At 43.0% G+C, this 27,921-nt stretch overlaps 1 protein-coding gene across 40 annotated transcripts in view; it reads right to left on the bottom strand.

Annotated features, from left to right (window-relative positions):
* LOC125688938 (E3 SUMO-protein ligase RanBP2-like) overlaps positions 1 to 27,921 on the bottom strand; it is a 180,385-nt gene that overhangs the window by 103,974 nt on the left and 48,490 nt on the right. For 5 of the 40 annotated variants that reach the window (XM_048935867.1, XM_048935851.1, XM_048935609.1 and 2 more), the window contains exon 17: positions 27,548 to 27,631. The exons of 24 other annotated variants lie outside the window; for them this stretch is intronic. In XM_048935867.1, coding sequence (XP_048791824.1) covers positions 27,548 to 27,631 — 84 coding nt within the window. Of the gene's footprint in view, positions 1 to 740; positions 971 to 4,119; positions 4,515 to 5,313; positions 5,390 to 7,673; positions 7,723 to 8,908; positions 9,002 to 9,788; positions 9,940 to 10,971; positions 11,122 to 11,763; positions 11,885 to 15,411; positions 15,644 to 16,358; positions 16,544 to 17,017; positions 17,099 to 17,524; positions 17,693 to 19,846; positions 19,928 to 20,353; positions 20,522 to 27,109; positions 27,249 to 27,547; positions 27,632 to 27,921 lie in introns of those variants that run through there. 11 more of the 40 variants (XM_048935575.1, XM_048935585.1, XM_048935956.1 and 8 more) reach the window with 8 other exon arrangements.

Here is a 27,921-nt window from a genome sequence, read left to right as displayed (position 1 = left end):
ATAGGACAAGGGGGAATGGTTTTAAGCGGAGACAGGGGAGATTTAGGTTCGATATTAGGAAGAAGTTTTTCCACACAGAAGGTGGTGACGCACTGGAACAGGTTGCCCATGGAGACTGTGGATGCCCCATCCCTGGAGGCATTCAAGGCCAGGCTCCATGTGGCTCTGGGCAGCCTGGTCTGCTGGCTGGCGATCCTGCACATAGCAGGGGGGTTGAAACCAGATGATCATGGTGGCCCTTTCCAACCCACGCCATTCTATTCCCACAGAACAGGATGGATCCGTATTTCACCACGCCGCTGCGCTCCTTCGGAAGTTACCGAGGGCTCACCAGTTTTAAGAGGCGCGCAGCGGTAGCAAACCACGCTTCCAAGAAAGTATATCCGCGGCCTCCCTCCCTCGGCTTCGACTCCCCACCCACACGACTCCACGAGCCCCTCAGCAAGCTCTGACTCACCAACGCTCCCGGCAGGGGGAACGCCACGACCCCCCCGCCCCGTACCCGAGGGATGAGGCAGCAAAGCGCCGCCCGGCCGGGCAGCCCAGCGCCTTTCCCGCGCACCGGGCCCGCCGGCCCCCGACGGCCATCCCGGGCCCCGGCAAAGCCCGCAACCACCCCTCGGGCCCGGCACCCGCGGGACGAGTGGAAGGACGGGGCGGACGGGGAGCGGAACACACCGCGGCCCCGGGCAGGCCTCGGGAGCGCCGCCGGCGGTGCCGGCCGGGCCCCAAGCACTCACCTCTCTAGGAGAGGAGGCGGCGGCCTGCACGGAGGCGACGTATCTCTCCACCTCGGGCTTCGTGCGTCGTAGCATGGCGCCGAGCCCGGCCGTCCGGCCGGCACTCGTCGTCGGGAACCGCGCCGAGCCTCACCAGGAGAAAGAGCAAGCGGCGGAAGGCCGGCACTCGTACGCTACGCAAGTTCCCGCTCCACACACGCCGCAACGCCCTCCGCTGCCGATCGCGGCGACGCGTGACGTCACAGTCCCGGCGTGGGGCGGCGCACGCGCCGAACGCGCGCATGCGCAGTTTGAGCGGCTGGTACGCGGTTGGTTGTCGCGGCGGCGGGAATCTGAATTACGGAGCGTTACGCCGCTCGGCGCGGGCTTCCGCTCGGCGCGCCGCCGGTGCCGCCCTCAGCCTGTCCGCCCTCGAGCGGTCTTAGGAAACAGCGCCGTGTGAGGCCGTGCTGAGGTGTTTTCCTCACCTGTAAGGACGTGCTGCGTCACCGCGAATGTCAGCGTCACCCGCCAGCCATCGATCAGGCTTTATTGTTCGGATTCATAGACGACGAGCTTTGAGCTCTGGGTTCCAGGCACCGCGAGTAGCAGAAATACTTGGTTTCTGTCCGAAGCAGCTTGTAAGATGGCGAGATGCGCCAACCCAGGAGACGGGGCTTAAAAAGCGATGTTCTGAGTTTTGTGGTTCTGAGCACCGGCGCCGCCCCGTGCTTTAGCTCCTGCCAGGGAGTCCTGGCTGCTGCTCACTGCAGGGGCTGATCTCTTTTTCTGCCGGTTCTAAGCAAAGTGGGGCCACCAAGCTGCAAGTTGGTGAAGTCTCATTCATGGGGAGAGAATCACAAATGCACCCCGCCCACCATCGCTAAGCCCTAAGGCTGCTGCTGTACCCAAGAAACACTGACTACCTTGATAGGAACTGAGCACAGGGCTTGCAGCTGCCAGAGGCAGAAAGGCTTTAGGCGCAGGTCCTTCCTCCTGCAGGTACCTCCCCTGGGCTTTCTAAAGTGCTGTTAGAGTGCCAGTATTATGGGATAATTGTAGTACATAGATTTTCATTAAAGTTGATGTATTATGAAATCTGTGCATTGTTCTGCCTTAATCTAGCTGGGGGTATTCATGATTCTGGTCACCTTTTCCCTCCTCTTATGGTGGGATGTGACAGTGCCACATCTACAGTTGTTGAACATCTCCAGGAACAGTGACTGCATCTCCTCCCTGGCAGCCTGTGCCACTGCTTCACCACTGTTGCTGAGGATGAATTTTTAATAATATCCAATCTGAACCTCCCGTGGTGCAATTTGAGGCCATTCCCTCTCATCCTATCTCTGGGAGGCCAATCCTTACCTCGCCACAACCTCCGTTCGGTTCATCACCTTATCAGGAGAGTGATAAGGTCTCCCCTGAGCATCCTCTTTTCCAGACTGAACAACCCCAGTTCCCTCAGCTGCTCCCTGTAAAACTTGTGCTCCAGACCCTTCACAGCTTCGTTGTCTTTCTCTGAACACACTGCAGGGTCTTTCTTGTCATAAAATCAGCCTCAAAGCACGTACATCTATGTGAAGTATTTACAGTACTGACAGGCCAGGAAGTGAACTTCAGCACCAGACCTGTAATTGTCCAGGCTGCCTAATTGCTAGCTCACTCCCTGGCTCTGTTTTGCACTTCTTTTAATTAATGCTCTTGATGACAATATCCATGGTTATTACTTCAATGACAGTTTACTCCAAAGACAGCTGCTGAGTGAGCAGCGTGAATTTGAGCAACATTCCACTGGGAAAACAAGAATACAGAAAAAAAACTTCATCATGAAGGTCATTAAATACTGGAACTGTTGCCCACAGAGGCCTGTGAAATCACCTCTTCCTTGGAGATGCTCAGAACTTGGCTAGGTAAAACTTTTAGTACTGATGAAGCTTTGAAAGTCACACTTGCCTGGAGCAGATGTTTGGACTACCTGACAGTCCCTTCCTTCTGAAATCTTTATGGGATGTAACAGGCTTTGAAGCCCAAAACAGCCTTGATGCTATTTGTGGGGTCTGAAACACACACCTGTGTTAATGGCACAGAAACCACTGCCTTGCTGCTACTGCACATCGTGTTCACTATCAGTAACTTGAAGAAAGAGCAGAAAACATTGTGTTAGGGCCCCAGGACTGCCACAGAGCCCAGGGGAGACTGATGGCTACACACTGTGAGTGAGGTGTGGATGTAACCTTGCGAGGCAGAGCTTACTGTGCAGCCTCAAGTTAGGGATTGTTCCCAGCTCCCTCAGCAGTAAGGCTGTGCATATGGTCAGCATAATGTGGAAAAGCAAAACAAAACAAACACACTTGAACTGAGTTACAGTGTAAAGGAATCATTGTTGAGTATTGATGGGCTGAATCCATGTCACAGTCCAAAATCTCAGCAGTGTTACTATTACGCTTCTTACATACGTTTTTTGGGGGGGGGGGGCAATTTTCAGTCATGAACACAGCAATGACTGCATTCTGCTACTGAACTGTTATTGCATGGGATAACTGTATATAACCACAAAGTAAAAAATACCCTACCTAGCACTAAATGGGAAGTCTGGGATGAAAGTTACACTACAGTGAAAAGAGTAGAGAGCAAAATCTGGGAGGAAGATGTGCTTTTGAACTTCCTTTCTTTCAGAAAACCTGGTGACAGTGCCAATCAGAAAACATCCAGAAGAATCCAGCTGTTGGTTATGAAACAAATGATAATTTATTTTTTAAACCTAAAAACTAAAGTGCATTTCTAGGACAAGCAGATGTCTCTGCTTGTCCTAAAAATAAAAATAAAAATAAGGAATAAAAATAATAATAATAAAAATAAGGAATAAAAATAAAACTATAGATATATATTGAATGGAACACTGTTACATATGGCCCGGCAGAATAAGGCACCAAAAGTAAATCAAAGGCAAGAGCTTATAGAAAAGTGAATGTGTTATTCTGAATGGAATACAGCAAAATTCAAGTAGATCTGAGTATACTTGTTTCTTGCAGTGGGAATTAGACTTCATACAGACATTTCATGCTAAGGCTGATGCACAGAGATTCAGCGTGTAAGTACAAACTATCGAAGCAGGTCATTTGTACAGTGACTGTGTTTAGAAAGGCGCTACTTTTCAAACCACCTTCAACAAGGCTCCTCAGTGGGACTATTGGACCTGAAATCTAAGCATTATTTTTTCCGGGAAATGAGGTCTGTTTGGTTTCTTGCCCAGGCCACGGGGAATTTTGTATGCATGCTTCATTTGCATACTGATATTTTCATTACTATAAATTTGCATATTGATATTTTCATTACTATAAATGACACTGCATGCCCATAACGTTGGGCCTGTTTGCACAATGTGCTTTTGCAGGTACTCACAAGCGTATTTTCTCAATCTAAAATTCCTCAGAGATTACTGTGCTCAATGGCCCTCTTGTATGGGTGCATTATCAGGGTCAGAAACCTCTCAGGTGAGCTGACAGAAGCGTGGTCTGTTTATCAACAAATCTGTATTTGTACGTGTACTCACAGAGAGAATGGAGCATTTCAAGATGAAAGGCACGCATTGTAATCTGTTGTCTGATTACAGCCTCAGAGTCCCTCCCAAGTAACAGATGCAACATTTTCATAAGGAAAGGGGAGAGCATAAGAAGTCTTCACTTCCTTCCCACAGTTTCAGCTAATTTCTTCAGTCTTTTCTTCAGCTCTAGAGGAAACTTCTCATAGCACTTTTTGCAGACAGGCTTCATATCAAACTCCACAAATTTATTTCTAAAATGACATAGCAAGAAAACAAAGTCTTAGTGGAAGGGATCCTGAAGAAAATAAAGGGTGTATTAAATGCATGCAGACAAAAAAATGCAACTGCACTTTATACACATGTATGAAACTACTTTCAGAAGCTCATACACATTGCAGACCGTGACTGAAATACTCTGAGTGAGTGATGCCCCATTTATAACTGTGTCTCTGAAAAAATCTTTCAAACTCAGCTGTATTGCTAAGCAAACAGAGCTTAAAAGAATAACATAACAGTATTTCAAGTTGCAGTTTTGTGAAAAATATTTGGCTGTGAGCCATGAACGCATGCAAAAACGTTAAGTAAAAGCATCCGTAGCACTGACCAAAGAAGAAAGGAGCACAGGTGGTGGTGAGAAGAAAAACAGTTTACAAACAGATGGGCTTTTTCTTTTTCTGCTTCTCTTTCTCCTTCGCTTCACGTTCCCGTTTGGCAAGGCGTCGCTTAAATTCATCTGGCATTTTCTCATAGCAGTGTTTGCAGACAGGTTTTAGATCAATTTCAACAAACTTATCTCTTCAGAGTGAAAGGCGGAAAAAATAAAGGACGAAAAAGGACAAGAATTAAGAAGACTGAACTGAAGGAAGAACGGAACAGGCAGCTGAAAGAGATGTAAATCAGTAAACAGAGCAAGAAGAAGGCACAGGCACATTGTCTCAGTGTTGTTCAGACGGCTTTTGTACTGTAACAGTTAAACCTACAGCAACATCCAGTATTTTAAAGAGAACCACTGACATGTTGTGAAGGCATCACACCTATCGACTGACTTACTTGAGCGTTAACTTAGTGTTGCACGTTGAACAAGCAAAACAGTTCACACACCATGCCTTATTCAGAGCAGATACAACTAGAGCAAGGGAAAAAAAAAAGAGTACATCATTAGCATTACCAAAAAAAGGAACAGTTAAGCTCAAATGTTTGTGAAATGTGAAAAACAATCATTTGAATCTTGTAGCAAGCATTAAGGTCTGCAGCAATAACGAGGCAAGACCTGGAAGGCACACCTGATTGTTGCACAGTGGGACTCAAGCAATGATAAAGCTGTCTCACAGAGGGCACGCAGCTCTGCTTTGGAGAGGAAGTGTCTTCTGTTTGTTCTGTACCTCAATTTTCAGTTACTCCTCTCTTTCAGTATACCTTGGCACCTTTCCCTGCCAAATGTTGCTTCTGTTTCCAACCATAGATCAAGGATTCTGACTAAGGCTCTAAAGTTCCATGTGGAGCTCTTGGAACTGGTCCAGAGGAAGGGCACTAAAATGATCAGGGGGCTGAAGCACCTCTCCCATGAAGAAAGGTTGAGGGAACCGGGCTTGTTCAGCTAGAGAAGAGAAGGCTCTGGGGAGACCTCATTGTGGCCTTCCTATATTTGAAGGGAGTGTATAAATAGGAAAGGGAACGGCTTTTTACGAGGGTGGATAGTGATAGGACAAGGGGGAATGGTTTTAAGCTGAGATGGGGGAGATTTAGGTTTGATATTAGGAAGAAGCTTTTCCACACAGAAGGTGGTGACGCACTGGAACAGGTTGCCCAAGGAGGCTGTGGATGCCCCATCCCTGGAGGCATTCAAGGCCAGGCTGGATGTGGCTCTGGGCAGCCTGGTCTGCTGGTTGGTGACCCTGCACATAGCAGGGGGTTGGAACCAGATGATCATGGTGGTCCTTTTCAACCCAGGCCATTCTAAGATGCTACAATTCTATGACTCAGGACAATGTTCTTCTCTTACATTTTGTCAGCAGCAAACAGAACCAGAACTCTGTAAAGCCAAACTTCTTTTCCCACACTATGGGGCAAGCACAACCACATATGCTTACATTTCTTCTGCTGCTTGCCAACATAATACCAGTCAAAGCAAAGTCTGCTTACAAGAGATCTCAATCAATAATGCAGTCTCTTAAAAAACTGCTGCCACAAGAGTTTGTTTCACCAGACAGAGAGGAGAAACAAAACTGGATACTCATCATTTGTGACAGCAGTGTCAAATTTGTGTGTAGAAATGAAAGAAGAAATGTAGAATAATTGAGGATGCACAATGAAAATAATTACTACTTCATATTTTGTTCAGTGATTGAAATGTACAATATCGAGAGTCAGATGATATGGCATGACATGACAGCACACAGAGATGTGAAGATCAGACAAGGCTGCAGTTACTCATTCACCCCAAGCCCCAGTTCTCCTCATTCAGGATCTCAGTGCAGAGGACAGCGCTTCTGGATTGTTGTTCTGCAGGTGGAGTCCAGTCCCAAAGTGTGGGGAAAGCACATTTCTGGAATGTAGGTCTCACCCTATATTTACATGGCTGTGAACTACTTTATGGCTCCTTTCATGGAGCAGAGGCTTCCTCCCACTTCGAGAATGGCTTTGGCTTAGGTGAGGCTAAGATGTGTTACAATGTTTACTTCAGGCAGGTGTAGCTAGGAACAAAATAACGTGACTGCACGTGGAATGATTTGCCTTATGGCATTTTATCATTGATGACAGTCCAAAAAGCTACAAAACAATCACTCCTCCTCAAAATTAAGGCGCTTCCAGTTATGGCTTCCCAGATCTGTTCAGGTACAATTCCCTCCTGGTTCTGTGAAATTATTATCAGCCTCTATTTTCAAAAGACAGGTGCCTGTGACAGATAGGTGAATATCTCCAGGAACCAAACTGAAACAATGGAAGGCAGGCACTTAAAAACAAAAAAATCCCTCACAAAGTCCACCTCAATTGTTCAGTATCTAAATATTTTTCCAAATCTATGTCATGATCCCTAAATTCACTCGAGGAGATGCCTATGTGGTCATTGTCACAGTTGTACGGGTCCCTTTTGAAAGCTGGTGGGGACAGGAAGCCTCCTGTGCATCTCTCAACATCCCTGGCCTTTGGTTATTACTAAAAGGTTTCCAGCTGACCACAGTTCTCTTCAGCTCCTGTTTGATCTTCCATCATCATGAAACACCTGCTGTAAGGTCTTCTTCCCCTTTGGCCTCTGACTAATCACATCTATTTGAGTTTCTGATACAGAGAATGCTTCTTTGTGGCTTAAATGGGAGCAGTGAGGGATTCAACAAAGGACCTTCCTTCCACTTTTAGAAAGAACTTTCATCAAAACGTAACATTGAGAAAAAAGCTAGAGAACTGCTTACCATCTCCTTCAATCACACGATTGCAATGGAAACATACATCACCAAACAGCTGAAGAGGAAGGAGAAGCAATGAATTTTTAATGTCGTGATTTTATTGACAGTAATTTCTCAACTGCATTTCAATCGCTTTCCTGTTTATTTCAGTTTAAATAAAGGAGAACGATGGCAAGTCTGATTTTGGGTTTCAATTCAATCTTGCATCATCTGATCATCAAAAGTCTTTCTAATATTAAAGATGAAAACATTTCCTTACATCTCCTTGACCCTCTACAAATATGGTTTTGTTTTGCTGTTTCCCTAATGCTGAACATTGGAAGTTCAGCAATGAAGAGTCACACACACACTTTTAGTAACCCTCCAGCTGAACATCTGTACATCCCTTCAACACACAGCTCCTGCCCGGTGTACGTTCTTGCTCTATCATGACTGCAATGCTATTGCTAACAATGTCATGTCATTTATTGTCTGCAGGGATGCCAGCAATATTTCAATCACCTGCCCTTCGTCACTGACAGATTTAGGATCCATCTGTAATTAGCAGATGCCTTACAACTCCCACCTGTAATCCTCCCTTATTTATCCAAGCAAAGATGTGTACGTGACACCTTGCACTTGGCTGCCACAGAAGAAAGGTCCATCCATTATGGTGCTGGACTGCACAATCAAGGGAGGCTGGAGGCAAACGGTGCAACTCCATGCATCTCTTCTTTAAATGCAAGTGGTCACTAGGTGGTGCCCTCTGACAAATTTTGCCTTTGTTGGTCTTCAGGAAGTGGATGAAAGAGCTGCTTGATGCAGTCTATCTTAACACACAGTCAACTCAGAATTGCAGCTGTAAGGAAGGCCACCCTACACAAAGGCTTTGTGTTAAACCACAGCTCCTGAGTGGCAAATGGTCTTTATGATCTTGGGAAAACCTGAGTGTCATCAGCTGCTCTGATCTTACAGGTGTGTAAAAGCTTGGAACGGCTCAACATAAGAAACCCTAAGCTTGAAGAACAACTAGATTCTGATTAGCCCAGCTTTCCTTTATGAATTACCCACTGTTTTCTTTTTTCAGTGCAAAACTTACCTATAGAGAAACCCATATCAACTGCCTGCAGTGGAACACCTACCAGTTAACTTTATACTCACAGGTGATCATAAGAAAACAATCTCTCTCACTTTCCATCTCCCATTAATAAAATCTGTTGGTGAGTTTAAAAGTTGCAGTTTTCAAAAACATGCAACCTTACCTGATTGTAGTGGGTTTCACAGTAGGCCAGGCCTTTTCTCTCGTAATGACGATGACCCAGGAATGGCTTCTCACATTTTGCACAAACGAAATGCTATGAAGAAAATTAGGGATTGATTTTGGATTTCTTGTGAATAATGGTGGGTTTTTTTGAGAAAGCAAACCAACAATCCCTACTGAACAGGACCAAAGCCTTCTGAGTCACTGTGCCATCTTGAAAATAAGAATTACCACTTGCTTTGTGCTTTACATCACTAAAATAACATTCCTTTTGCTGTCTTTTAACATTTCAACCCAAAACTTCCAAAAAAGAAAAAAAAATGCACTGAGGTGGTTCTGATATGTTATTAATGACAGAATAAAGTGAGATCAAATAATTTTCACCACTGTTGCATCTTGTGAAGAAAGCACTTGCTGGAGGAGAATTTCACAACAAAGACTGCTTATCTTCATAACTTCAATGGAAGATTAAGAACTAAATCTTGCACATGGACTTGAAATAGGAACTGTCACCTAAACTGCTTTAGAAATATTTACATGGCCAGTAAATGGAAACCACAGAAATATGATAATGCCCACTAGTATTACGTTTGTCACAGAACTTGACGGCCTTTCTGTATCTCCTGCTTCTCACTTGGGGACATTTTCTTCTACATGGACCTTGCAAGGCTTCCTTGGACTACTGATTTTAGCTCTGCAGGCAGAAGTCTTTTCTCAGTGGAAGATCAGGCACAAGAAGGTTGAAAATGGGGTTAGGAGATGCATTTGCTGACCACTGCTGCATACTTTTCTAATCCTTTCATGGAAACTGATCGGCGACATTCCAGTTAAGTAAGTGAACATTTACATTTGTGAAAGACAACGTGTCAGCTGATGTTTACCTCCACGTGCCACTGTTTGCCCATAGCATTCACCACACGTCCTTCAATTGGTCTTCTACATGCTCCACAGATGGGGACGCCCATTTTGTCATGGCAGGGCAAACAATATAATTCTCCCTTCAGCTCACGAGCATCAGCAGTAAGTTCCTTCCTGTTCAGAAATTCATTAATTGAGAGCATGAATAAAGGGACTGAACAAGTTCAACTCAAGAGCTTCTGTAGACATCATTTAATTTTGAGCACTTGTTTCAGGAACTGTATTTGTACTACAATAATGTATTCAGCAGCATCAAATATGCCAGTTCAATATGATTATTTTTTAAACAAGACTGATTGATTCCACAGGAAACTAAGAAAAGCCTGCTATGTAGGATGCATCAAATCTCTCTGAAAATAGCTACTGAACTTTTCTCACACAGTTAGAAAGCTGTAGTCATGCCTGCCTTGCATTCTGGCTCTCTTCACACCAGTATCTTTCTTGGATTTACATAAATGTAACCGAAAGGAAAATGTACTCCTCTGCATTTTCTCCATATCAAACATCAGAGAAAGAATAACATAAGCTGACAATAGCACTGGCACAATACTACTGTTGTTTTTCAGATCAGCCTCTGCTATGATCCTGAAATGACAGCTTCCTTTGTAGTACAAAATAAACAACCAATAACGTGTGCTATATCCTACAGTGCCCCCTGATCCACGCATCAGTGGGGGATGTAGAAACATGCAGCTACGTATTCTGCAGCTGCAGAAGCTGACAAAATGAGGTGAGAGAAAGCTTAAAAGAAAAGCATACTTTGGGCAACTCAAATAAAAAGAAAGAACATAGGCAAGGTAATGACTGAAGCAGCCCCAAAAGACCACCTTTCCACCCTTTATAGCAGAAAAATAATGTCCATGACTTTGCTGCCATAAGCAAGTTTGTGCCCACATTTCCTATTTCCTAAGACACTCTGTGCTGCACATTACAGTCTTTCCTCACTTCCCAACACATCACCCGCTGTTTGAATGGAAGGTCCAATTCTACCACCCCAGGAGACGTAACCAGACACGTATCTAGCAGCAAGGCACACAGAACTCATCCCTTTTGCCTCTTGTACAGGACTGGTTTCCACTTTAACACAGAAGTGGTGAAACAAATAAAACCAGCATTCTCCTGTTTTTTATGTGGAACTCAAGTTACCCGCAGTTTGCACAGTTGAAATGATCAGGGTGATAGGGATCATTTTTGAAAATGAGGGGTTGCTCGTCAATAATGGCGTGGCACTTCTGGCAAATGTACTTTCCCAGGCCTCTGGCTTTTTCCCTGTTATGGCAGGGACGGCAGAGATGTCTGCAATGACATAAAAGAAGACAGGTAAGTACCTGTAAGGCATATTATCTTCTGTCACCACAGAAGCATCGTTTGTTCAATTCCTTTCAATTTCATGCTTTACCCTCAAACTCTTCAACATTTAGATTGGAAGCTGGATGACAAAACTGGCCCTAACTCTGTAAATAACTCTGTGTATCACATTAAAAATATGAAATCAATGGCTACATAGTCTACTTAAAAAAATCCATGAAGGATCCCACTGAAGTGAGAGCATTTATTAATGAATAGGGTGATAAACTGGACTGAAATTGGGAACCCATGTTGGAAAAAGAAACACCTATTTAAAAATGACAATACTTCTGCATCTGATTCATTTCTAAGTGTCTATCACAGTATCCTACCAATCCTGAAACACCACCAGGTACAAAACACACACCTGACATCTGGTGAAGAAGTAGGCCAGTAGTTCATATTTTATGTGCATCTTTTAAGATATCCACTCTCAGTTTTATGATGCATTCTTAGACCTTCTTCTCATAAAAGACACTTCAGTTACTCCATCTCAGCAGGAAAGCTGTAGGAACCATAACCTCTACATCCCCCCCAACTTTCATTTCACTTTCCTCATGATCAGTGACAGAAGGAAGGGTGAAGACCCACCTGCCAGCATTCTTGACAAATCCAATATCTGCCAATACTTGTTGGCAGATATCACAGCAGAAGCATTCCGGATGCCAACTGTTGTTCATAGCTTTAATAACACGGCCAATAATGAACTCACCTGTAGGAAATACAGTAACAGGATGTAAAATACCATGCTACATAAAGTTAAAAGAAGCCTGCAACTGAATCATAGAATTACATAATCATTTTTGCTTCTCTCTTCTTCTAGAAAAGGATATTTTGGAACTCTCCTTGACACAGTGTTGACTTCTACTCCGCTGTGTCTATAATCAAGCCTTGAAAGGGCTCCAAATTCAAAGCACAACAGAACTGAGTTTGAGTGGCCTTGACCCTACTGCAAGAAAACTGGAGTCAAAGTACGAAGATACAGTAGGAGAAAGCACTTACTAAATAGTAAATCCAACACACACACCCATTCCTCATCTATCGCATAGTCCTGTCCTGGGAGGCACTGAAAAAGTGAGAAAACTACCATTTCATCTTCTCTACTGCACAGCCATGCCAAGCGTGCACATGCAGCCATGGCCCCCGAGCAGTGCAAACACTGCCTAAAACATGTCAAGAGCTCAGCTTCCTGGTGCTGTGAAAGGCTGAATCCTGGCTCTAAAGAGCCTACTAATCAAACAGCTGTCAAAGAGAAGCCACCAGGCAGATAACAGATACCAATGAAGTCTAGCATGCAAGTCTGTGGCATGCTATTCATTCCCATGAAGTCATAGCTTTTCAAGAATAAAACTGGATGGTCTCTAGAAGCGTAGGGAAAGCTTGAGGTATCAGTGCTGACAACAACCCTGTTGATTTTGGCTACTCTTACTAAATTCAAAAACTGGAAAAGCCCAGTTCCAGGCCGGATCCATGGAGTGCTGCAGGTAAGTGAGCAGTGACCTGGAAGGCAGTCCAGCCAGCCAGTCACACCCTCCAGCAAACTCATTTTCTTTTAACTCCTCTGTTGGAACAAGTCAGTACATAAAACTGATGAGATTTTAATAGAGTTGGTGCTATAAGGACTCAGAGTAGAAGCAGCAGAAACTAATGGGCTGTGGCAGCTGGGCAGGAAAAGTCCTGAAGATACATGGTGTAGCTCCTCCACTAACTTGCCAGAGCCCAGAACAGTTTCTGGTCTCTCTGAGTGCCGCAGAGGTGAAGTTCCCTCTGCCAAACTCACCAAAGGGAAGCTAGGAGCAGATCAGTGACGGGAGCAGATCAGCAACAGGAGAGGAACAGAGCTCTGCCATGTATGGACAATGCTGGGATGCAGGAAGAGCTGTGCTCTGTGTTTCAAGGGGTTAGAAAGGAGGATTCACAAAAGTCCTTTCCAGGCCAAAATGTGGTATTCTTGAATCCAAAGCCTTTCTCCCCCGTGCACAGGGCCCTGAAGTTTTCAGCTGTTCGAGGGACAACATTTGAGAACAGCTCCATGGTTATGCGTCCTAAAGGTTCATCATTGGCAGAAACGTTGAAATACACAACAGGGTTGGTGTCCTTTGACAGCTCTGCTGCCAGAGAGAGGTGGCCCTTCTGTAGCTCTGACAAGCTTTGCTGGCATTCTTCAAATCTCCTCTTGAAAGAATTAGCCAGTTCTTGAACCTTAAATCTGACTGCAAATTGTTCCACTTTCACTTCACCATCTGAAAAACAAATCCAAGAAGAGATTTCTTTAGCTCTACTCACTGTAGCCAGAGATCAGTAGCTTTTGTTCTCTAGAATTTCCAGGGTAAAACAAAGCCCAACAAACTGCAGAAGATACTGAAAAAACTGTAAAAACCACTCAACCAACTCACCAGCATAATCTGTAGCTGTCCAAATTAAAACATTGTTTGATGTATCAGAGGGCACTAAGTTCATTTCTTTGGTGATGACATGGTTTGCACACACTTTCAGAACTTGGTCCCTTCTCATAAGGATCCTGTAATATTTCTTCTGCGTATGGAAAAGGATCTTAAGCTCTCCAACACCACGCTCCTTCCACTGAGTAGCATCTCTGTCCCACCTGTAAAGTTTCACTCTCTCTTTGAAGAGAATTTCTTCATCTTCTTCTCCAGACTTTACCTCCACCTAAAACACAGCACAGTACTGTGTGACTTCTCCAGACGTCACCAAGAACACTGATACAATTCTGACATCAGGTAATGCTACATTATCCAGTGTTTTCCTTTCTAAAGTGGTTTTGTACCCACAGCTCTACAGACACTCATCATGCACTGAAGTGAATGCAAAGCCTTGCCTTCTCTAAATATAAGACTCGACCAATTGCAGTGTTTGAAATTCATTTTAGCAATGCAACACTACATCCCCATGCTGCACAGCAAGTTTTGTGGTTGTTTTTTTTTTTCTTTTTTAAGCTATCAAGTATTCTGTATTATTTCCCAGTAAAATTTTAGGTCTGCTGAATGATGTACTAAATAATAACAGCACTGTTAGCATTTCAGGTGTTGCCCTTTTAAAGACTTAAATGATTTAATATGGGCATTTTTTAGAATAACTATCAACTGAAAATAAATGGAGGCCTCACAGCTGCATATCCTCCTCACTTGATATGGACACATTACTCATTTTAACAGCCTCGAGTTGACACATCTTCCAAAGCTAAAGAAAACTTGAAAGAACGGGAGAAATACGTGATGACAAGCATTTCTGGTGGGAGAAGTGACACTGAAGGAGAAAAAGAGCAGGTGAGGCAAGAAAGAAAACCACAGAAGTCATCATGTGATTAACAGATGAGGCAAGACAGACAAGACACTGAAGAAAGAGAAAGACGTTTTGCAGCCTTCATCAGATTAGCTGTTCCAATTAAAGGGCACTACATACTGTTCATCTGTGCACTATTAGTCTTGTTTAACCATTATACTAACGCCCCATTTGAAGTTTTTAATCTACAATTAAGACATGTGCATTTTAAACTTGTCCACAACAACAAAGATAACACACATTTACATTGTTTAACAATATGCAGAAATCCGGTGCACAGAGATTTATCGTGGGAAGCACAAATCCAGATGTGTATCTGTACCAGAGGCTTAAGCTGAACTCACCTTTAGAGCCAAAAGCAAAGTCTCCAGAGTTCTTGGAAGCCAGATCCGCAAACGACAAGCCCGAAGCATGACCAAAGCCAAACGAGATGGGTTTGTGTTCTGTCAAAGATGGAGAAGTCAAATGTTTTTCTCTTTCTTTGAGGAAAACATCTTTGATGTCATGCAGTTGTAAGAAAATACTGGAGAAGCTTTCATATTTGCACCTGATTCTCATATTGACACTTTTTATTACAGTCCAAAAAACTGCTCAAGACTGAGTTTCAGCATGCTATTTCTGACACTCAGCAAGTCCACACAGCTTGAGTAAGTACTCACATGGTATGAAACAATACACTAACCTAAGTATAAATCACACAACTGAGAGTAGCAGTGGTCTGTACTAGAGTCATCTGAACATACTAGAATTTGATAGGCACAAGTACTTTCATTCCCCTGCATATTTTCACTAGACCAATACTTGTGCTTCAAATTCACTGCTGCATCTGTTCAATGGCTAAATTAAACTAAGCAATAAAAAAGCAAACTTAAGGTTGTACACACCCCCCCACACACAAAAAGACCCAAACAAACCCTTACATTCTCCCAACTTTACCTTGGGTTGACTCAGAACGTTCAGAATCACTTTCTTTTTTAGTTGACAGGTCCACAGGCTTATCATCACCTCCTGGTAAACTCTGTGATACGTGAGCAGTTTCTGTGGAATCTGCCTCTTCACTGCTAGCAGCTGACTGCACAAATACCGCCGTTGCTTCACTAGTTGATGGAGTATGAAATTCTTCCTCACTCGTACAGACTGTGTCAGCTGAGCTTGTAACTTCACTCTCCTGAGATTAATAAGTGAGCACATAAGCCAGGAGAGCCTAATATTCAGACCACATTCAGTCCGGACATAAGAATAACCACTGCCTCCCAAAAAGCCACATTCCCCCTTTGCCCCCCCTCCCTCCCATGTTATCAATTTCTTCATTTCATTACAACAGCAGTGCAGAAAACTCACAATGCTAAGTTCTCAGGCTCCAACTTTCTTATAGCTTTACTAAGGTTTCAAAATAGGTAACTAACAGGGAAGGAGAAGCGAAGAGATGGGAAAAAAAACCCCAAGAATTGTTGCTGGAAGGTTTCAGACATTCTTCATTATTCTTAACACACACACACACACACACACACACACACACACACACACACACTCAAGTTCAACTTGACAAGTGACTGAAGTACCTTTGAAGCAGCACGATTCCAAAACAAGCACCCCTTCTCTTGGGAATTTCTCTGAAATCACTGAACTCTCACATACCTGCTAGGAGGAATTCTACTAGCCAAAGCTGTTCCTACTTTAGGAGGTAAAGCGGTTTCCTTTCTCTCCCTGAGAAATGCAAGATCTGTACCTTAGTTCCAACGCCAGAACAGACTTGAGACTCAGTCAAACAAGTCAAGTAGCTTTTAATTTGCTGAATATTTGATTGCTCACTAAGTGAAAACTGACTAAGAATAACGCTGCAAATTTATTGCCAAAACTTTTCATAGATACTTGACTCGTACTTTCTTTCTCTGAGTGTCAGCTTCTTTCTGAGAGCCTTCTGGACAGGCATCTTCCGCATTACTACCAATGCCACAGACAGATGTGGAAGTGACCTGCGGAGTTTCTTCTTCAGCCTTCTTCTCAGGAGGTTTAGTTTCAGAAGTAGTAACACATTCCCTCTCCAATTCCTGTTTGACTGCAGTGCCTACTGCAAAGAACAAAAATTAGTGGAAAACAGCTGTTCAGACAGCTGAATACTGTGATCAGTTCCTACATATACATTATAAACTAACCTAATGGAACTCAGAACATCTCAAGTTTAAAACTTTGGTAACAGCATCACTACTTTAAAAGTCACTCATTCACAGTCACAAGGGAGCTAAAGAACTGTACATTTGTCCTACTGTGGTTTTCTGTTGTATCAAAGAGCCTCCATGCAATAATGATTGCAATCTTGCCACTGCCACTACTACTACTAGCTTCCTTTGACACTCACTTGTATTTCTAGTAGCTCAATATATGCCACCTTTTTTTAGTACACAGAAAGTCAGCCAAAGAAAGCAAACCTCCTTTACAGACCTATCCAAATTCACTTATCTACTCTAGTGTCCTCCGGATTTAGAGATTCAGCTTCAGCATCTAAGAAATTAAAGATCAACCACTGTGTTTTCAGACATACCTTGCCATTTCCTTTTTTCTTTTTCATTGCTGGGATACAGCCTTCCATTAAGTTTCTTAACTGCTGTTTCATAGTCTTCATCTTAAAAAACAGGAAACAATTATGAGTTCTCAGGGATCTTCCAAATACAAAGAAGTCTAAATTTGTTAAGCCCTTCAGACTCACAAGCCAGGTCAAGCACACAAGACTTCTGCAAGTCTTTTAAGAGCTTGACATATCAGCAAGCAAGCTTTCAATTCTTACTTATGTACCAGTGCCTTCTTACACTACTGACACTTTCTCTGCCTAGATTCATGGCACAGGTTTCACACTGTCAGAAAACAAGCATCGTGTTCGTTTTATTAGGAGAATCACAAAGCAGGGTGGGGAAGGGAGGCAGAGGGTCATTGGCCAAAAGGAAGATGACAGCTGTCATCAGTATCAACAATATTAGAGCCTGTTGATTCTAGTACAATGCACGTTCCCTACAAAAAATGCAACACTCAGATCAACTTTGACATTCCTTACCATCATCCTCTTCACTCACATATCCAGGCTTATTCTTGTAACAGAAGAAGGTTGAAGGGAGCTTAAGAAAGCCTGCGAGAGCTCTCTGCTCTGGGGTAGGTGTGAGCTCGTACACTATCACAACATCATCGGATGGTGCAGCATCTGAGGGGTCAGCTGTCTTCTCAGCTTTGTAGAGAAATACAACAAAACATGACAATTACATATTTCACAACAGCAGCAACATCAGCTTCCCACTGCCCATGTTACAGAATCGAATTCATACTTGGACAGCTAGAAACAGACGAAACCTACGTTCTTCTTGTTTCTCCCTCTGGATGACTACCAGAATTAGAGAACACTAGGAAAAAATTACAGATCGTGCTGGGACGTAAGAAGTTCCAATCTGCATGCCCAACTAGATCTTAGGACCTTTGAAATTTATGTCCTAGATAAAGAACAGGTCAGCATTTGTATATTGTTCAAGAATTATTTACGGCCTTACGCCAAACAGAACACAGCTACAGGGAAGAGCCAGATGGGTATCATGTACAGAGGAGAAGCAAAACCTAGGACTGAAAAACAGAGTAATCAATGTCAAGCTGTCTGCAGCAACATGTACTACTGCTGAGCTTTGAGCATTGGAAATTCCAGACGATACTAAACAGCAACTGAACTGAACTGATCTCAAATTAATTCTGGGAAATCCGTGCTTCCAACTCATCTCAACTTTTTGCCATAACTGCTACTAGTGAAACTTGTTACAGGAATAATCTTGTAGTTCCGTGCTACAGAACCAACTACAACACTGCTCTCAGCCTTCTGAAACTTAACTAGCTTTTACAGCAAGAAGAAACACGTCACTACTGATTTTATTATCTAACTTCTTCTCTTCCTTTCTCAATATGAAGAAGCTTTTTGAGTACAAACAGAATAACCATGACAATCAAAGGTTAAATCTAAAGATGTAAAGTTGTTGTACAAGAATGGAAGCAGAGAAGAAGGATGTATCAGTTTAAGGGTCACCTGTATGGGAGGTGGTCTTGTTTGTTTGTTTCTATCTGTAATTTAGAAGTCAAAGTTGAAGAGAAACACACAGGTTAACTATTAATAATAAGTAGTCCATGAGCACATCAATATCCATATACTGGCTGTTTCTAACAGATTGACTGATTTAGAAAGTCAGCCCACACGATAACATGCTCCAGTTTAGGTGTGCATTAAGCTATGCAGCAGAATTTGAAGCTCAATTTTCTTCTTATGACAACTTGTTGGCCAACTTGATGGCACAACAAGGCCAAAGTGGAACCTGAAGCTTCAGACAGGAACCAGAGTACTACTTGCTTCCCAAGGAACACTGATTTCCCTGCTTCCACTACTTCCTTCCAGCAGTGTAAAAGCAATGTGAGTAGTACTGGAGAAAAGGCGGTATCTGAAGTTCTAAGTACCAGTTCAATTTTAACAGTGCTTTTAAGTATTCCTTTCCCAGCCTTTCTGTGCCAATTGACTGACTCCCATTAGAAGTTAACTGCTTCAGTTTCCTTCTACAGTCCTATAAAGTAATCCTTTTTGGTCATTTCAGATCTCAATTGCTCTTCTGAGCTGACATCCAAAGCAGATACACAATGAGGTTCCTGAACAAAACATTGGAATTCTTAAGATGGAAAAGCCAGAGATGATTTAATATATTTTCTCAGAACTTTACACACATACAAAGTAACTCCAGCTGATTTAAATCAGAATTGGTGGCATCTAGTACCATGCTACAGCAGTAGGCAGGTATGCTGCCTGTAAGGAGGTGCTTTATTCTCTCAGATCAGCTAAGCAGTCAAGAACATTCTCTCTCCAATTCCTGTTTGACTGCAGTGCCTACTGCAAAGAACAAAAATTAGTGGAGAACAGCTGTTCAGACAGCTGAATACTGTGATCATTTCCTACATATACATTATAAACTAACCTAATGGAACTCAGAACATCTCAAGTTTAAAACTTTGGTAACAGCATCACTACTTTAAAAGTCACTCATTCACAGTCACAAGGGAGCTAAAGAACTGTACATTTGTCCTACTGTGGTTTTCTGTTGTATCAAAGAGCCTCCATGCAATAATGATTGCAATCTTGCCACTGCCACTACTACTACTAGCTTCCTTTGACACTCACTTGTATTTCTAGTAGCTCAATATATGCCACCTTTTTTTAGTACACAGAAAGTCAGCCAAAGAAAGCAAACCTCCTTTACAGACCTATCCAAATTCACTTATCTACTCTAGTGTCCTCCAGATTTAGAGATTCAGCTTCAGCATCTAAGAAATTAAAGATCAACCACTGTGTTTTCAGACATACCTTGCCATTTCCTTTTTTCTTTTTCATTGCTGGGATACAGCCTTCCATTAAGTTTCTTAACTGCTGTTTCATAGTCTTCATCTTAAAACACAGGAAACAAGTATGAGTTCTCAGGGATCTTCCAAATACAAAGAAGTCTAAATTTGTTAAGCCCTTCAGACTCACAAGCCTGGTCAAGCACACAAGACTTCTGCAAGTCTTTTAAGAGCTTGACATATCAGCAAGCAAGCTTTCAATTCTTACTTATGTACCAGTGCCTTCTTACACTACTGACACTTTCTCTGCCTAGATTCATGGCACAGGTTTCACACTGCCAGAAAACAAGCATCGTGTTTGTTTTATTAGGAGAATCACAAAGCAGGGTGGGGAAGGGAGACGGAGGGTCCTTGGCCAAAAGGAAGATGACAGCTGTCATCAGTATCAACAATATTAGAGCCTGTTGATTCTAGTACAATGCACGTTCCCTACAAAAAATGCAACACTCAGATCAACTTTGACATTCCTTACCATCATCCTCTTCACTCACATATCCAGGCTTATTCTTGTAACAGAAGAAGGTTGAAGGGAGCTTAAGAAAGCCTGCGAGAGCTCTCTGCTCTGGGGTAGGTGTGAGCTCGTACACTATCACAACATCATCGGATGGTGCAGCATCTGAGGGGTCAGCTGTCTTCTCAGCTTTGTAGAGAAATACAACAAAACATGACAATTACATACTTCACAACAGCAGCAACATCAGCTTCCCACTGCCCATGTTACAGAATCGAATTCATACTTTGACAGCTAGAAACAGACGAAACCTACGTTCTTCTTGTTTCTCCCTCTGGATGACTACCAGAATTAGAGAACACTAGGAAAAAATTACAGATCGTGCTGGGGCGTAAGAAGGATTAGGAGCCAACTGCTCTGCCACAGGCCGGCTGCTGGCTGTGCCTGCTCAAGTGTTTTTCATCACACATTCAGTGCAGCGTGTAAATACCTTTACTAGCAGGCTGCAAGGAAGATGTGCTTGTCCAAAAGGCCATTGGATTAGATTTAAAAAGGCTAAAATTAAATCCTAGAAAATAAATGGCGTGGAGAGAAATGTTTAACTGAAATTTTCAAGGGGGTAAAACAAACCTTATTCCTATCCGTGTTCTGGAAGCATTCCACAGTTACACATCACAGTAGGAAAACTCACATTGAATGCTATACAAGCTTACTCAACCCCTATGAATAAACTGCAGTCAACACCTCTAGCATCTCACTTAGTGTATTACAGTTAAGAAACAGTTTGCCTTCATACGACAGAGACTGCTATAGATATTAAAACGCACCATCTGGTGAAACAGCCCTGCAACTGTAGGAAGCAGAGCATGAAGTCCTCTATCAGTACAACGCCAGCAAATCCCTGTCATTGCACAAAGATACCTGAGCACATTACGGTGAACACATGGTAGCCACTGCTTCTGCAAGCTCAGCTTTCAGCTAGTATCAGAGCCTGTGTAACTGAGGATGTAATCACAGGATCTCTTTTCAAGCTAAGAAAAGCTAGACTGTGCATCAGGAATTGCACAGACCATTCATGGAAGTCTTCAAGCAAATGTACTGCATGTAGTTTCAGAATACCCATCCACACAGTCATAGAGATAACTGAGTTTAAGCTTAAGCACAAGTGCTGTTCTATAGCTTACCAGTCAGAGCGAGGCCTGTGCACATACATTACCAGTTCAACTCAAAAAATGCACTTTCAGCACTTAACCCTGACATTTTCAACACCTCATCAAGATTCCAAAATCCTACCGGCAATTCTCTCTCACTACAGAGTAACACCAAATCCTGTACAAGGCATGTTTGTATCTTTACGTGCAAATAACCTGCAACCTGAATATTGTTCAATTAACACTCACCTTTTTCCAGAATTTTAAATGAGAAGTTGGAGGGTCCATCCCGTGCTGAGGGAGCCACATTGGATGCCTTGCTGTCCAAAGGTTTCTGAGATGCACTGCAGCTTTTGGATGGTTCAGCTACTCCCACTTTTTTCTGTTCTGCTTTCTGAGATGCTGAAATATCACCTGTGCTTTTTCTTGGAGGATTAAAGCTGAATCCAAAGAGGGAACCGGTGGCTGAAGTATTTCCAAATGTGAATGTCTTTGACTTATTACAATCCCACTGTTTTTCCTTTTTAGCAAAAAGCTCTGCAAATGCATTCTTCTGAGGTTTACTTGCGTCAGTAGCAGATCCAAAGCTGGGAGCAGGAAGCGCCTGAACAGCAGATACTGGCACACGTGGTCGACCTTGAGAGTTAGGACTCTGACAAGAACGACAGTTTTCATCATTTGCTTTGCTCTGGGTGAGGCGTACAGAGCAGTTCCACTGACCTTTCAGTGAAAAAGCAGTTCCCAAGTCATTCTGAGTGGTCTTTGGAGCATCTAGTCGTTCCAGTTTAAAGGAAAACTGTTGAGGAGATACTACCGAATTAGTTTTGCTTGGATTCTGGCAGGCAACACTTTTTGTGGCAGCTAAAGGAGAAGAAACAGTGAAGTCCCCATCATTAGATTTGAAGTTAGGGTTGAATTTAAAGGTTGTTGGCTGAGGCGGCTTTGACCCTTCAGCTGCTCCCGGCTGCCCAAATTTAGCTTTTGAAAATTCTACCCCTTTGGATTCTGCAGGTTTTTTGTCATAGTTCTGCAGTATCTTGATATCCCCAATACCTCTCTCCTTCCATTGGTTTGTGTCTTTATCGTATCTATAGAGTTTAGCTCTATGACTGAAGACAACTTGCTCATTTTCCTCGCCACTAGTCACTTCCACAAGGTCAGGCAGAGGTACTACAGGTTCGAAGTACTGCCCATCTCTCTCCTCCTCTTGAGTAAGATCAGAATCTTCATCCGTGCCCACAGATGTTCCACTCTGGTTCTGCTTGGCAGGAGATTTGGATGGACTCAAGGCAGATTTAAAGCTGAAATTGAAGCCTGCTGTGGACTCTCCAAATCTAAACAGATTTTTCCTTACAGGGCTGCTTGCAAGAGGTGATGCATACACAGAGCTACTTAAGCTGTCATCCAATGCTTCCTCACGCAGCTCACAGTTGCTCCACTCCACAGCAGGCCCAGTACCTTCAGCGTGTGGCTCTGTAACAGAATCAGAAGTGCCACCAGCACAGGCAGAGTTTACGTTTTCTTCTTCTGCTAGTTTAGTTTTGTCATCCGTCAGAAACGTTTTGAGATCTTTTAAGCCGGTCTTCATTTCTTCTGCTTTCTGTATAAGCTGAGCTGTCCTGCCCGTATCGACAAGTTTATGGGGTGTCTGCAGTGGTATATCTAGCAGTAGCTTCTGACACTCTTCAAACTTCTGTTTGAACTCCTCAGCCTGCTCTGGTGTTTTGAACTTCGCTGCCAGCTGTTCCAGCTTTGCATCGCCATCAGAGAAGTCACTGGCCATCCACATCCATGCTTTGTCTGAGCCCGACAGCTGTTTCAAGTTCATAGTTGTTGTGATCCAGTGATTTGCACATACCTTCAGTACCTGCTCGCGTCGCATGAGTATCCTTACTTTGCCATTCACTTCATTTTTAAGAATCTTCAGGTTGCCCACCCCACGTTCTTTCCACTGGCTTGTTTCTGGATCAAACCTGAATAGCTTCACTCTTTGGGAGTACAGCACTTTCTCATCCTCCTCTCCTGTAAACGGCTCTACTTTTTCAGGCATCTGAACTATCGGTTCAAAATGAATATCATCACTGTCCTCAGTCTTGTACACATCGTCATCCTTCTCACCAAGATCAGCAGAGGTGCTTGCTCTGTGACCAGTCTGAGAAACCTTTGAAGAAAACAGCTGTTCACCTGCACCTGAGAAGCCTTCAAAGTTAGGATCTTTTTTGCCAAACTGAAAGCCTTCACTGGGGGTACTTTTTGCAAGATCAGCAAAAGTAAAAGTGCTACTGCTGTTCTGGCCAAAAGTAAATTCACCCTTGTCCTTGTCTGCTGTTTCCTCAGATTGGAGTGTAACTCCACTACTTGAAGGCAGTTCATTTTTGTCTTTTTCGTCAATGTTTTTCAAGTCTGTTGTACACTCCTTGGGTGGATCATCTTTCTTACTAGTATTTTTATTGGATTCCTGGATGCCAAATTTAAATCCACCTGGAGGCACCAACACTGAAAAGTTGAATCCTTCCTTTGCAGGTTTTGCTTCAGCATCTCCAAGATTCTGAAATGTAAATGCTGGTGTTTTCCCTTGATCAGCATGACCAAACTTAAAGCTTTTTCCTAAGAATTCACACTTAAAACCCGTTCCCAGTTGTCCTCCAACAGGTTCAGATGATTTACTTTTCAAGTCGGAAGTCAACAATGAAACATCACTGGTAGGCTTACTAGATGGATTTGGTGTTTGGCAAGCTACACAAGCTGGTGAGGAACCTTCGTTCCTTACAAAACAAGTATTACAATCCCACTGTCCTTCCTTTTTAGCAAAAAGCTCTGCAAATGCATTCTTCTGAGGTTTACTTGCCTCAGTAGCAGATCCAAAGCTGGGAGCAGGAAGCGCCTGAACAGCAGATACTGGCACATGTGGTTGACCTTGAGAGTTAGGACTCTGACAAGAACGACAGTTTTCATCATTTGCTTTGCTCTGGGTGAGGCGTACAGAGCAGTTCCACTGACCTTTCAGTGAAAAAGCAGTTCCCAAGTCATTCTGAGTGGTCTTTGGAGCATCTAGTCGTTCCAGTTTAAAGGAAAACTGTTGAGGAGATACTTCTGAATTAGTTTTGCTTGGATTCTGGCAGGCAACACATTTTGTGGCAGTGGGTTCATTTCTGACTGAACAGATACTACAGTCCCACTGACCTTCCTTTTTAGCAAAGGCAGATCCTAATTTGTCCTGTGTGGCACTACTGCTGGCTTTGAAACTTGCAGCAGATTCACTTACCGGGATGCCATGTGTGTCCCACACATCTGGATTTGGGCTTTGGCATGAGACACAGTTCTTAGCAGTTGCTTCGTTCGGAACTAAACGTACTTTACACTCCCACTGATTCTTCTTCAAGGGAGACTGTCCAAATCCACCAGAGGAATAGGTTTGTATGGCTTCCTTTCCAAATGAAAAAGTGGCAGGGGCAGTTGACGTTGACGTAAAACTGCCTTTGCTGTCAGATTCGCTGGTCACACTATCTTTTGAGAACCGAAATACGGAGTTCAAGATCCCTAATGTTGACCCGCAAGATTCCTTGGTATCTTGACTTGTTGCCTCTTTAGCAGTTCCAGTGCTCCGAGTCAAGGATGCATCAGCACTCGATCCTGACGTTTTTAACATATTCTGACACTCCTCAAACTTACTTTTGAAAAGCATTGCTTCCTCTGGTGTTTCAAATCGAATTGCAAGCTGTTCTGGCTTTGGCAGCTCATCTGCATAATCTAAAGCATGCCATACAAATGATCTATCTGATCCAGCATTTGGAGTTAATTTCATATCAGTATTTATGTAGTGATTTGCACAGATTTTTAGTACTTGGTCCCTTCTCATTAAGAGACGGAATTTGCCAGATACTTTGTGTTTCAGTATTTTCACATTTCCAATACCTCTTTCTTTCCACTCTTTAGATTCTGCATCAAACCGGAACAGTTTAGCTCTGTTGCAGAAGAACTCTTCTTCATCTTCCTCGCCTGTCTTTACTTCAATCTTGTCAGGGAGTGGCACCACAGGTTCAAAATGAGGTCCATCATCATCCTCATCACCACCATGGGTGCTTCCTCCCTCTGTTTCATGACTTCTGTTGGCCAAGTCAGAATTTGAAGTCATAAATAATTGCTTGCTTGGTTCTTGGAAGTTAAACATTTCACTCTTCTCAAAAGACAGGTTTTTATGCACATTTTGTCCCACGCTGTCTGTAAGAGAGACACCTGAAGTATGCTTATTACTGAAACTGAAGACATTTCTTTGGCCACTTGCATGACTGTTAACTCCTTTTTGTTCAATGCACCTCTCATCTTGTAAAGGTTTGTCTGATGTTAAAAGCTTCAAAAGGCGTTCACTGCTGTTAAAAGCTCCATTAGCAGGCTGTGTGGCAGCTAAAGGAGAAGAAAAGGTGAAGTCCCCATCATTAGATTTGAAGTTAGTGTTGAATTTAAAGGTTGTCGGCTGAGGCGGCTTCGACCCTTCAGCTGCTCCCGGCTGCCCAAATTTAGCTTTTGAAAATTCTACCCATTTGGATTCTGCAGGTTTTAAAGTCGTGGGTGCAACCGAAGGTTTTGTAAAATAGCCAGGTTCAGGTAGTGGTGGATTGGTGCTCGCCTGTGGAACACCGTAGTTGTAGTAATCATCGCCTCCACGAGGTGAAATGATTCCAGCAGCAGGAGCATCAAAACGCAAAGGTGTAGCATAGATGTCTTGAGGAAACACACCGGCACAAGTGTTCTGCAGAGGTGGGGTGTGGATCGGTTGTTGATAAGCATATATATGTTGCTGAGGTGCAAGTCTGTTCATGCCGTAGACAGGCGCCTGAAGAACAAACACAATCGCTTCGTTGTGGAAAAGGAGAAAAAGGTCTCAGGCTGCTAAAGCCCACCCAACATGTACTCTTAATAACAAGGTGAGCTTTACAATTACATTTTGACTCTAATCTGTCTAAACTAAAACCATATGTTCAAAACTTGAATGGTATTTGAAAACGTGGACTGAAGGGAAGCGTAAGCTGAATGGACACATTATTGCTATTAGAAAACAAACAAAACATAGAGTAAAAACCACCAAGTTCCCATGCTGTTTTGGGGAAAAGAACACCACAGACACAGAGCAGAGAACATATATTCGGCACGTTAAAAACATTTGGCTGGTTCTTTCTCCCAAACCACGCATCGCAAACATAGCTGATAATGGATCTTTCTGCCTGTCTCCAGCAGAGCTCAAGTTTACTAAATGCTACGTAGGGAACTGCAGTACTTCTATCCAACTACACCCAGAATCAAAACCAGTCGTTCTCAATAAGTCAGTCGAAATTGCTTGAGCAGATACATTTGTCCTCACCTTGGTTGGTGTTACATTGGTTGCAGCCGTTCTCAGAAGATACTGTGAGTTATAAGCAGGTGACTGGCTACAGTACACAGATGGGCCAGTGGTAGCAACTGAAAATGAACACCAAGAAAAGAATTTATACCCAATTTGTGTTACTGATTTCAATTAACATCCCCCGAGGATCAGTTCTGCTCATTCGTCAAACAACACTGCAGAAAGATTTTAACAAGTCTTACTCAGTACAACTAAGTGTCTAATCAAAATTCAGCATCAACTTACCCGTTAAAGGAGCTTCATGAAGATTTTGTGCTCTCTGATAACCATCTGGCATAGGATCAGTTCCATAGCTTTCAGCAGGCCACCGATGAGATGATACACTTACGTTGGAACTGTTGAGTTTCATTTCCTGCATTTCATTCTATTCAAGAAGCGTTTCAGTTAAGAGAGTATAAACGTATTACACAGCTATTTGAAGGAACCTAAGGAATGATCCCTACTCCCCTTTAAAATTTAAAAGCATGCTCAAGGTCTGAGACAAAAAAAAAAGTTAACTGCTGCAATAATCCACCACCTGCCTATGGTGTACACAACTGAGATTGTTCCCTGAAGCCAGAAATAAAAAACCCAGAACCAAAGAGGACAAGAGCTAAGCTGAAGAAAGCAAAACTATCTGAACAGGCAGTCCTTAGAGGCATCACCACCTCCAAAGTTGTTTACCTTTAAAGCTTCCACTTGCTGACAGAGCATCTGAAGTAAGGACTTATGATCTTCTGCCCACTGAGGAAGAGTTTTAGGAGAAAACTGGAAAAAAACAAAGCTTATTATAGAACTTCAGTTTTTTAATACAAATGTAACACATCCCTAGAAGAGTAATTGGCTAATATACCTTGTAGGTATTAGTTGGTGAGAAAGATAATTTCTTAGGTGATGGAATGGAATGTTTTACTTCCAGATGTGCAGCTTGTGAGAGGTTTCCAGAGACAAAACTTTCCTCTTCATCATTCTCCCCAAGCTCCTGGCTCACTGCATTCAGCATTTCCGTTACAGTTTCCATAGATACTGGCAGCTAAAAATTTGAAACACAAGTCATG

The sequence above is a fragment of the Lagopus muta genome, chromosome 1 (genome assembly GCF_023343835.1).
Source record: "Lagopus muta isolate bLagMut1 chromosome 1, bLagMut1 primary, whole genome shotgun sequence".
Classification (NCBI taxonomy): domain Eukaryota; kingdom Metazoa; phylum Chordata; class Aves; order Galliformes; family Phasianidae; genus Lagopus; species Lagopus muta.
Note: the sequence above shows the minus strand (reverse complement) of the source record. Positions and strands in the feature narration are given on the sequence as shown.